The sequence below is a fragment of the Schistocerca serialis genome, chromosome 2 (genome assembly GCF_023864345.2).
Source record: "Schistocerca serialis cubense isolate TAMUIC-IGC-003099 chromosome 2, iqSchSeri2.2, whole genome shotgun sequence".
NCBI lineage: Eukaryota > Metazoa > Arthropoda > Insecta > Orthoptera > Acrididae > Schistocerca > Schistocerca serialis.
In genome coordinates, this window is record NC_064639.1 from 165,862,588 (window position 1) to 165,875,361 (window position 12,774).

At 39.8% G+C, this 12,774-nt stretch overlaps 1 protein-coding gene and 1 long non-coding RNA gene across 2 annotated transcripts in view; one reads left to right on the forward strand and one right to left on the reverse strand.

Annotated features, from left to right (window-relative positions):
* LOC126456873 (dynein axonemal heavy chain 7-like) overlaps window positions 1–12,774 on the reverse strand; it is a 783,013-nt gene that overhangs the window by 535,738 nt on the left and 234,501 nt on the right. Inside the window, 1 exon segment of the mRNA XM_050092694.1 lies at window positions 6,913–7,084. Within this exon segment, the coding sequence (XP_049948651.1) occupies window positions 6,913–7,084 (172 nt within the window).
* Window positions 1–12,774, forward strand: part of LOC126456874 (uncharacterized) — a 392,629-nt gene that overhangs the window by 84,996 nt on the left and 294,859 nt on the right. The window lies entirely within an intron of this gene.

Sequence of the window (12,774 nt, forward strand, 5' to 3'; positions counted from 1 at the left end):
TCTTTGAAGTCAATCTTTGCCCACCAAGAAAAATTTAAAGTTTTGGGAAAAGATGGAAGTCTCACAGGTGAATATGGTGGGTGTGGCAACAATTCATACCTTAGTTCATGTAATTTTGCCATGGCAATAGCACATGTGTGCAGGTGCATATTGTCTCGATGGAAGATGACTTTCTTCCTGGCTTTTTTCACATGCCTTCTGTTGCAATTTGTCCAGGGAGTTAGCATAGTATTCTCCAGCAATTTTTTGCCCAGTAGGGAGATAATCTACAAATAGAATCCCCTTTGCATCCCAGAACACTGATGACATGACCTTTCCTGCCGAAGGACTTGTCTTTGCTTTCTTTGGTGATGGAGAATCAGCATGTTTCCACTGCTTTGACTGTTGATTTGTCTCTGGGGTATAGTATTGCACCCAAGTTTCATTTGTGGCCACAAACTGGTGCAAAAAATCTTGTTCATTTCTCATAAAACAGGCCAAACTTGGTTCCGATATGTCCATTCTCATGTATTTTTGATCCAACGTCAAGAATCGCAGCACCCATCTTGCAGATAATTTTTTCATTTCTAATTCTTCAGTTAAAATGTAATATACCCTTTCAGATGACATCTGGCAAGCGTGAGCAATTTCACGCACTTTCAATGACAATCGTCCATGAACATTTTGTGCACTTTTGCAGTGATTTATGGAGTAGTGACACATCTTGGTCGACAATTACACGGATCATCATCTAAGCTCTCCTGACTAAATTTAAATTCATTTGTCCACCTGGCAACAATTGGATGTGAAGGAGCCAAGTCCCCCATTGTATTCTGGTAATCGACATGGATGTTCTTTGCTCTCATACCTTTCTTTACGAAGTACTTAATCACTGTTCAAATCTCAATTTTTCAATTTTTGCAAATCACTATGTGGGGACAACAACAGAGCCACATTACTGCCACAGCTCTCTTCCAAGAATACTGATGTGGCACGTGTTTACAGGAAACAGTCCGATGAATATCATGTGAACTGCTCATTGCACTAGTGCTGACCTCTCATGGTGATTCTGAGAACCTTTCAAACAACTCTCATATTCAACAAGTTCTATGTACCCATAAACATAACATTTGCTGGATTTTTTGCTCAGCATCCTCACACATTTCTCCACTTTGTGTATATATTGGCCATACTCCTACAAATTTTGGATGCTCTGTTTCTTCATTCCTGCAAGCCACAAATACAACATTTATAATACTTCTGATTTAAATTGCTTCCTAGTATTTTACTGACAATGTGAGGCTACCTAAGTGACTTAAAGCCTTTATGTAGAACAAAACTATCCAGATTGTTCAGATTTGGTTAAGAATGGCCAAATATTGCTGAGGTGATGGATTAAGGTGCATGCTTCCTTTTTTTGCAGAAACTTATATAATTGAAAAAATGGTCAGGCATAGTTTTTACTCAGTTGATGAGAGAAGTGCCAATTATTCCAAAGTGCTGTGAACTGAAAGTAACAGTTTTTCTACAAGAATAAATGAAGACACATTAGATCATTTGCTCTTGAAATCAGTCAAAACTAATATGAAATACTACTTTAGTGGAATTTTACACTCATACATGGCATCATTATTCATAACTTAAACTAGTTCTGTGGGAACATAAGAGAGGAGGGTATAATTACTGTGAGAGTTAATGATTTAAAGTTATTTATGTAACAGCATGCCCACATATGCTGTAGCCATGACTGCAATGTTAGTATCTGGTGCCATCACAAGAAGGTGCCTGCTTCACTTGAGGGCAGCACCACCACTGGACGACTGTTCTTGGCAGCGTGGCCTCACTCGCTTGTGCATGAGTCATGCTTGGTGAAGGATCAACACACAGATTTGGACATTTACGTGTCATTATTTGTGATCAGACACTACTTGCACTTGTATTCTAGTTTTCACTGATGAGGTTGTTTAGTTTCCACATCTTCCACAGATACAATGGATTCAGTGTTGGTTCAGTTACAGCAACAGCAGTAGCAGCTTATTCAGCAGCAATGGCAATTTGAACAACAGCAGCAGTAGTTAGAATTTGTCCGTCAGTTGGTTTCAAATTTGCACAGTGCAGAGGGCCCTCCCAATCTTCCCTCGACATACCTGTGCACTCCCGCATCTTTTCCACCATTTCATAAAGCAAAGGAAGGTTGGAACCCATACATAACGGGCAATGTTTTGCCCAATTTCTGGTAGAAGACTTTTCTTTGCAACATGCTTTCTTTTCATCTTGGGCTAGGTCCAAAACATTTCATTCACTTCAAAAACTTGTTCCATTGAAGGACCCAGCAGTGTTGTCTTTTCTGAACTGAGTAAGTTGCTCAGAGCATATTGTGAAAAGCAAACCCATATCATTGCTTCCCATATGGAGTTTTACCAGTGGTTTTTTTTTAAAAAAAAAAGAAGAGACCAGTCCTGACGTGCATAGGTAGCCAACCTCCACAGTTTAAGTAGGAAATTTCCATCAGTAGTCCTATGCAGATACTTTGATACATTATATCATGGTCCATTCTGCTCCAGACTAGAAGGTAGTAGTAGTGAGGCTTTGTGCTAAGAAGATCTGAGAGTGGAGGAGGTTTTTGCTATCACTCCCAAATGTTTGAGGTATCTCAGGCTGTGAAGGAACACTATGAAGATGTCTTGGATGTTGCACTGGTGTGTGCTTTTCCAGTGTAAAAATGTCATTCAACGACATGTTCAATGACACCATCATGATCATCGGGTTCATGCTGGTTGCAGTTGGACAGTGATGTCAGCTGATGCTGGTAACCCTTGTGATGTGATTGTTTTTGTGGCACACCCACAGTCACTGCCCACTCCATAGATACAGTGCGTGGTATATCGTAAATAAGGGCAGGCATCAGCTCTCTACTGTAGCTGTTCATGGAACCAGTTCTTGGTCAGGGCATGGAGTTTACAGAAGTCCATACTGTTATGCCCAAGCATGGTCAGAATCTTGGTATTCCCAGCAAGATCTGTATTAGACTGCACATTCAGTTACAGCTGTTCTGTTTCCAGGTCGATACCAGTGCCTCTGTATCCCTACTAAATATTGAAACCTATCATCACTTGTGTTGCCCCACTCTTAGCTCAACAGATCATCATGTGGTCATTATGGATAGCAGCTCATTCCTGTTCATGGGCAGTTCACTGAAACTGCATATCAGCTTGTGCAAGGGCAATCACATATTTGGCAATTGACAGAGTGAATCAGAAATTGGTCTTGACACATTAACAGCTTTTGGATTTCGCATTCAGCATTCCAAGTGGATTCCATTCCAGGCATTGGACAAGCTCTGCCACAAGTTCAGGTCTCAGTTTTCACTTGAACTGGGTACCATGAAGGACTATAAGGCTCACGTTATCCTTAAACCTGTAGCTATACCCAATTCTATAACGCTCAGCCAATACCTTTTGCTCTGTGACCAGCTCTCAATGATGAACTGGACAGGTTGCTCTGTGACCAGCTCTCAATGATGAACTGGACAGGTTGCAAGACCTGGGCACCTTTGAATCAGTTCCTTCTAGCCAGAGGACTACACCTCTGGTGGTTCTTCATAAGCCTACATGGTGCTGGGATTTTAAGTCCACTATTAATGCCGAATTGATAGTCAATTGCTACCCAAATCCATGCACTGACGAAATCCTCACAACATTGGTGGACAATGACATGATGTCGTTTTTTGAAAATTGACTTCATAAAGGTGTACCTGCAGATTCATCTCAATTCTACCTCTAAGGCAGTTATTGACATTAACACACCATTCTTCTTATATTTATATATGTGACCGCCTTTCGGCTTCATGCGTGACCTGCCTTTTTAAGAGATTTTTGGAACAGGTAACGGGAGATGTACCATGTTGTGCATATTTTCTTGCTGACAGCACTGTCACTGATCCCTCATGGCAGGTTCATCTTGCTAACTTTCATATCCCACTCACATAACTGCAAGCAGTAGGCATTAAACACAATTTGCAAAAGTCAAAATTTCTTCAGATGGAAATCAAATATCTGGGGTCACCTTCTTTGAAGGACGGCATATAACCTATGGAACAGCATGTGACAGGGATTGCCAAGCTATCTCCACTATGGAACCTGAAGAAACTTGAGGGTTTTGTGGTGAAGTCAGTTATTATTCCAAATCTCTCCCCAGCATGGCAAACATCATTTATCCACTCAATAATTTGTGTAAAAAAGGTGCTTCTTTCATTTGGCTGGCAGATTGCAACAGAGTGTTCAACCACATGAAGTTGCTGCTCAAGTCATTGCCATGCATCTGTGCTCTTGTGCACAACACAATTATTTTCAAATAGAGATCAATGCTCTGGCCAGTGCGTACACAGTCCAGAAGTTCACATCTTCCTTCATGGCAACAAATTCCATCTCATCACTGACAATTAGCTACTTGTAGTACTTCTTGGCCCTCATTCACACCTTCCTGACAGGACTGTGCAACTCCAGAATTGAGATTTGTTTCTGAGCGTTTATCACTAACAGATCGACACCACAGCATGCAAGGTGGATGTGTTGTTGCACTTGTCCATGGGGCCTAACTCAGCCTTGACAAAGCTAAGGTTATCTTTTTTCGTGTCAATAACTGTTTGCAGCAAGCAGTTGAAAGATGTCCACTAATGGCCCATTTCATAGCCCTTGCAATGACTCAGAATCCCGCACTCTGTCAGGTGGTTCAGTTTGTGTGTGATGGCTGGCCTCAGCATTTGGCTGGCCTAGATGTCGGGTTCACTCCACAACTATTTCCTCCTCCATCACTGGCTGCAGTCACCGATGGCATGTTCCACCTTAGGACTGATCTTGACAATCTCTGAATCACTGTCCCTCTGGTCCTGCAAGCTCATATAATTTTCTCCTACATCACGGCCACTGGGGCATGACATACATGAAGGTCCTCACATGGCAATTTATCTACTAGCTCGGCACTGATTTGGAAATAGAAATGGTCCTTCATGAGTACAAACATGGCATTGTGCAGCAGGTGGCACCATGACACCTACACTCCATGGCCTACGCCCTGTCAGCCATGGGACCATGCCCACATCAATTTGTGGGCCCTTCCTATAATTCTATGTGGTTGACAGTATTTGATGCACTGTCCAACTGGCATATGTCATGCAGATGTGCTCCACAAAGTCAGAAACTACTGTATGTGCTCCCACCCAGGTTTTCATGACCAAAGGGCTGTCTCTGATAATGGCCAACAGTGTACTTTGGCATTGTTTCAGATTCCTGCACTGACAATGGTATTACCCTCCTTACCTCCACTCCATTTCACCTGCAGTCAAAAGGGGAGGCAAGGCTCATGGTGCGCCCATTTGAGACTCAGTTTAAGAAGTGCTTCACAGATTCATCAGCAGTCTCAGTCTTGCCTTTGTTTATCAGCACCTATAGGACCATCCCACTGAATGGCTGCAGCCCGGCACAAATCCTCCCTGTTTATCAGCCCCAGATGCTGCTTCATCTGCTCTGCCCTGTGCTGCGACCTGATGTGTGTCTGCAACCTTTGTGTTGCACTCCAGGCATTCCTGTCTGCACAATATTTCAGTACAAATGTACACTCACACTTGGCATTGATTGTTTGTGACTTAAACTGGTTCTGTGAAAAGATAGGGAGGTGAGAGGAGGGAAGGGTATAAAAGCTGTGAAAGTCAGTAATGGAAAGAGGTTTATGTGGTGGCACACCTGCATATGCTGCCACTATGACCACATCATTTGTATTTGGCACCACCAATGACAAGGCAATATGAGTGCACCTTCTTCACTCCATGGCAGCATCATCACCAGACAAGTGTTCCTGGTAGCACGTCAATAACACAGTTTTGCTCTCTTGTACATCAGCCACAGTACGTGAAGGTTCATCTCACAGAGCTGGACATTTACATGTCATTATAGGACAATATATCATATGATAAGACTTTATCTGGGCTTTTATTCTTCAGTGAGTTTCCTCTCATGCTTGTGGTATCCCAGTGCTCAGCTCACTGCACTTGTGTGTTGTTGTTGTCAATAAAGAACTGTAGATACTACAGTTTACTTGATAAAAAATTATTTCCATCAACGTGCAGAATATAAATGTGCAATAATATAACTGATTCTCTGAATGACAGAAAGAAAAATTAATGTATGCACTAAGGACATCAAAGATAATGTCTTTCAAGGTACTTAGGTATACTGAGACGAAATTTCAAGATAACTAATCAAGGAATGAAGTACATCTTGAATTGCCACATCACTGAAAGATCTGTAGGAATGGAGATCATTTATTCATGTCATGTGTACAAGATTAGGGAGATGAACCATGTGAACATTTCTGAAAAGATGTTGGGAGATCTTCAATATAGCAAACTATCTCCATCACAACAAAACCTGTCACTTGCAGAATATATCTCAAGGCAGAGATAATTAATATTACACTTTTGATATGGCTCATATCTTAAGAAAAGATGCAGCAAACTGATACATATCAGTAAACTCAAAAAATATTGTACTCTGTCACAATTTGCATTAAAATTTCTTTCTGCAGATCTCAGGAACTATTCACGACCAAAACCAGAAATTGTAATGCAGGTTTTATACTGGGACTGTTGATGGAAATAAAACTTTTTTCAAATAAATAAGAATATTACACCACCTAATAAGTGAAATAAAGCTGTTCATGAACAAAAACTATTCAAACAGTGTTTGTGTGTGTGTGTGTGTGTGTGTGTGTGTGTGTGTGTGTGTGTTTGCATGCTTCAGTTGGTAGTGTTTTAGTAGTTAGTAACTGTGTATTGGTCTAATCTCTCAAATACGTTCAAAATATTAATAACTACAAAATTAACACAAAACTGATAACTCATAAAATAGTATTATCTGAGGGAATTAGGTGAATTACTGTGGCTGGTGAAGCTACTTCAAGGTCCATAGGTTCGAAGATCAAGTTTGTAGTAGGAGCTAACTGAATAATTTCTCCTGACATCAGACATAATTTTTTGTTATCGTCTAGAACAGTATTCATATTCTCAATCCAGACAGCATCCACTGGTCCATCAAATATCAGCCATTTTCTGAAACAAGTACACATCTGGTTCAGAACATATAGTTGCAAACAAAAAATCAGTTATATTTTATAGATTTATAATAGCAGAGTAATAATGACCATGCATCATGTTCTTTTTTCTTTACACACAGATTACACAAGAATTCTTCAATGAAGCATGTGCAAGACAGCGAGAGAGAGAGAGAGAGAGAGAGAGAGAGAGAGAGAGAGAGAGAGTGAGAGTGAGAGAGAGAGAGAGAACAAATGCTGAAATTATATATTTAATTAGTTCAAATATTATGAAAAGGACAGCAATACTCACTACATAGAGGAAACATTGAGTTGCAGACAGCCACAACAGAAGACATTTAGTGTTTTGTGGGACTCGGCTGTTTGCTACAGGATGTCAAATCAAACACCTTTCAGCCTTGTAATTTCCAAACTATTATTTTATTTGGCTACTAGTTTCTATGATTTACTACACCACCTTCAGGTCCCTGACCAATGTGTAGGAGGATTCCAGCCTCAGTTCCAGTCAAAATAGGGGTCAGCATTCAAATACTGGTATCTGTAGACTTCTGCTTACTACAGTGATCACTTCAGCGATCAACTGAGTCAGCAGATGATGGTTGAAGTGATCACTGTAGCAAGCGGAAATCTACAGATACCTACCAAAACTGGTACCCAAATAAAATAACAGTTTCGAAATTAGATAGCTGAAAGGTGATTGATTGTACACCCTATTCAAAAGCCATTTGAGCTTTCTGCCAAAACTGCTTCCTCCAAATAAATAAATAAATAAAACAAATAAAAAATATATAAATAAAAAATAAATATTACACACACACATTCATACAAGCCCAATTCACACACATGCACGACCTCTGTTTCAAACTGCTTTGGCCGGACACAGACTGCAATTATGCCTGATGAGAACAGCAATTTGTCTTGTGTGGTAGGTTGGGTTGGTTGGGGTTGCTTAGGGGAAGAGACCAAACAGCGAGGTCATCGGTCTCATCGGATTAGGGAAGGATGGGGAAGGAAGTCGGCCGTGCCCGTTCAAAGGAACCACCCTGGCATTTGCCTGGAGCGATTTAGGGAAATCACGGAAAACCTAAATCAGGATGGCTGGACGCGGGATTGAACCCTCATCCTCCCGAATGCGAGTCCAGTGTGCTAACCATTGCGCCACCTCCCTCGGTTTGTGTGGTAGGATGGTAGGAGTAAGGAGTAGGTATGGGTCAGGCAGGGGAGGGGAGGGATGGGAGGGGCGGGGGGGGGGGGGGGGGGGCAAGATGCAGTAGTGGTGCTTGAGGAAGCATGCAGTGCTGTGGTGGAGGCAGGGCAGGGTTGCTAGGTGTAACTGGAAGGATTTTTTATTTTTTGTTTCTTTACTTTTTTGGGGGGGTGGGGGGGGGGGGGAGGAGGGGAGGTGTGGGGACGGAACCAGAAAATGAGAGATATAGAGAAGGGGAAAAGGCTAGCAGTACACAGCCTTTTATTCTGCCAATGCACCTGCTATGTAGTCTTTTTACCCTCTCTACTTCTCTCCTTATCTCTCTCCACCCAAAACTCCATCTCATGCTCTTGCACACCAGCCACAGAGGACAGGGACTGTGGTCATGTCTGTGTATGTTGTGCTAGTGTGAATGTGTGTGTGTTTTATATTTTAGTTGAAGGCTCTTTGGCTGAAAGCTTGAAATGTGTAGCGGTCCTTTTGTCGTCTGCTACTCAACCTCTCCTCTATATGGTGAGTAGCACACTGTTCTTTTTATAATACTGTTGTTGCTCTATCCCGGGCTTTCCACTGTTGGCTTATTTCAAATACAATGCTTAGTCTAGATTTTTTTTGATGTTCTGTGGTTCATATTCATGAATATGGCAGCAGCTTTACAAAAAATAATCAGTTTCACTGTGAAAACCTGGCTGCATGTTGGCCATTTGCGCAACTGGATTTTTTCAGTCATAACCTACAACAAAATTTAATAAATCATACATAATCACAGTGATCTTTCGAGTACATGGAGTTGTCAATCACAGATGATTTCAGTTTCTTTTGAAAACTTTAATTATCTGCTGCCGTCTTTAATTCAGAAGAGAAATGGTTAAATATTTTACATGGCTACTTAGTTTGCTTCTTTCTGTGCAAGAATTAGGTTAAGTTGTGGGCAGTGGAGGTTGTTTTACTTCTAGTGATTCCACGCATTCCTGCTCCCCTGAAACCAAAGACTACTACTCGTCACTACCACATGAGTGATGTGTTGTTCTCACTACCACATAAATGATTTGTTATCACCTTCAAAATATTAAATGACGTTAAGTAGTCTACAATAAGAAAGAAAAGGAATTCATTTCATGTTTTTCTAAATCTTTAAAATGCCAGAAGAACTAGGTGGGTTTACATGTCATTTTCTGTTACCTCTTTTTCCCTTATCAAGATCATGTCACATTTGTTTCCATTATGTTTTATATTTATTATAAATATTTTTGTATAACAAACAAATGGTGCTGAATTACTCCCACAAGTATGTAACAATAAAAATAAAAGAAGGCTTCAGGAACAATATGTTGGTGCAGAAATTATTAATAGTATCGTCTGTGGTCCAAATTTGACCAACTGCTTCAGTGGACCTCATCTGTGATAGCAAATGTCATGTATCTTCAAGTGTCCAAAATTTTTGCTGCAGAACTGATCGATGGCAAATGCTGCATTGTAGCTATGCGTATTCTAGAAATAATCTTTGATTTCTCTTTAATTGTTTAATCATTTGAAGGGAGTCTTTGATACACTGCATTGAAAAATAAATTTTGTGTTAATGGCGGCATATTAACTTTTTCCTTATGACAACACAACGTGAGTGGCTTTGTATCACCTAAAGTCACTTCACACACAAAATGATTTGCATTACAAAATCTGCACTATAAATTCATCAAACTGCAATCGCAGTTCTCAAAATTATTTGAATTTAAGTTCAGTGCACATTTAAATGCATCCTTCAAAACAACAATAGAATTATCATATCAGCATCTGCATTATCCCAATTACTTTCTCTACACAAAAATTGTCTCTCTCTAGCTCTTTGCCTTTCAGTCTGACCTGTTTACATTCTCCTTCGAGGAAAAGCCTAAAAAAAGTATAGTTTCCTTTTAATAATGGATGTTGCAGCTACTCAAAATGAAGATACTGAAAATTAGGAACACACTAAATTTTTTGGTGATAGCAACAAATGAAAATAGTTCTGTTTACTCTTAGATCAAAGAAGTGGAAAAACAATGCTAATAAGCAATGTTTGTTGTACTCTAGACAGCTTTGTTACTACGTTTTGTTTTCCATTGTTGCCAACATCAACGACGTAGCAGTTGCGGCATTGTAGCTGTCTGGTACACGTTCGTTACTGCAAATGAACTGTCTGAGCATTTAAACATAAACATACTTAGAATGCAACTTCACAAAACATTGTTAACTTTCATGTGTGGTTTCTACCATAGCACCTGACTGTTACGCATTGTAAAAGTTGGTACCAATATCATAGGAAAACTTTTTCTCGTGTGTGTGTGTGTGTGTGTGTGTGTGTGTGTGTGTGTGTGTGTGTATGTGTGTGAGTGAGAGAGAGAGAGAGAGAGAGAGAGAGAGAGATTTCTCTCCTCATGACTAAGTATATACATGATTTTTTTCTTTTGTACACATCTACGACAAAGGTTCCTTCCAAATTATATAAGTTTCATTGGCCTCATTGTACAATTAACTTTAAAATAAAGTACTTCATTTTTCAATGCTCTGGTATTAATATTATGATCATTGAATAAAACAGATGCATTATCATTATGAATGTCCACATTTTGGTTACTTTCTCTATGTCAAAGTTGTGTCTGCCTAGCTTTGTGTCTTTCACTCGAACCCCTTGGCATTCTCCTTCTAGGCATACCCTAAAAAAATGTAGTTTCCATACAAAAGTGGAAGTCAGAAGTTGTAGTTATTCAAAATGTAGAAATTAAAAATTAGAAACTTACTTCAGATTTTCTCGTAATGGCAGAAATGACCACACAGTTACTCTTATAGTAAAGTAAGTGAAATAACGACGCCAATATACAATGTTATTTACAGACTTCATAACTATGATATGTTGATTTTCACTGCTGACATCATCATCGACCTAGCAGTTGTTGCATTGCAGCTGCCCGGTATGCATGTATTACTGCAAATGAAGCATGTAAACATGGAAGCCCCTAGAACACAATTTCACAAAATGTTGTTACTTTCGTGTGCCATTTCTACCATAGCACCTGATCACTGCACTGGGTAGATCTTGGTAGCTCTTCAGTTTTCAATGTTCAGGTACCAGAGATTTTAATGTATGGTACAGAATGTAATATCATTGTTATGAATCTGAAAGCTTCTACATCCTTTTACCACTCTTAATGGCTACACACATATGCATCATTTTTTCTTTGTGCATATCTAAGGCAAAGTATTTTCCAAATTATATAAAGATCATTGGTCTCCCTGTACAATTAATACTAAAAATTGGTACTTCAGTTTTTGCATTCACATATTATGTTGTGACCGACCCAGATTGCAATACATGGCCCCATAAACCCACCCACCATCTCTCACAGCAGTCCAGTCACAGGCATTTCCTATCCTATAAAAGGCAGGCTCAAATGTGAATACTGCCAAGATATACATCAACTATGCTGCAATTACAGTGTAGCATTTTATGTATGCATGACAAGTAACCAAGTGTTTACTCACATTAGTGGCCACTTCCAAACTGTGGCGGACACAGACTTGACTTTCAAGTTCAAAATTTGTTGTGCACCATGGCACAAATGACTTCATCCCCCCACCACCCAATGCAGCCATATTCTCTCTATTTATTTGTTTGCCCTTTGGTAGCTAATGGCCATTTAGTCAGCTTAAAGTTAAATAAGAGATATGTAGTATAAACCAAAAATTGATGACTTAACAGTCATGCACGTATAACAACATCAATGATTAACACTGTTGCAGTGGCACAAATATAAATGAAGATAAACGTATACCTTTAACAAAATGTTGAATATGCTATGTATCAATTTTATATGGCACTAATAGTTTGTAAATAAAATGGAAAAAATAGGAGCACTAGAAATACAACTGTTCAAGGCCTAAACTGATATAACTACACATACAAAATACCTACAAAATATGTATTAACACTCCATCCCCCATATTTCACTCTTCTCCATTTCTCTTCCCCCCCCCCCCCCCCCAAAAAAAAATCTCTTTCTTCATCTCCATGCTTGTCTCCTTTCCTCCCCTCCCTTTCCTCTACACTCCCCACCGCTTCCCTAGCCCTACCACATACATGCTCTAGCCTCTGACTCTGAACCGCTCTAGGCTTTTTGTTCAACTGCTGACTCAACCATTGAACGACCTTCCTCCTTGCCTCATGCATCTTTCCCTACCTCTTCCCCATCTCCATTTAGCCAGGCAACTGCCCTCAATAACTGCTAATAAACAGTCAGTCTAACTGTCATATGTTTGTATATCTGAATATGAATGTGTGTGATTTTGCTAGAAAAAAGACAAGAGCTCATAAGCTAGTTAAATGTTGTATTCTGCTGAGTTTTTCTATGTGCCATACATCAGTCAGCTTTGGATGAGTAGTTGTCTTTCCTTTATTTTATGTAAGTTTCAAATATTTTACATTAAGCAATGAAAATGTATTATATTGG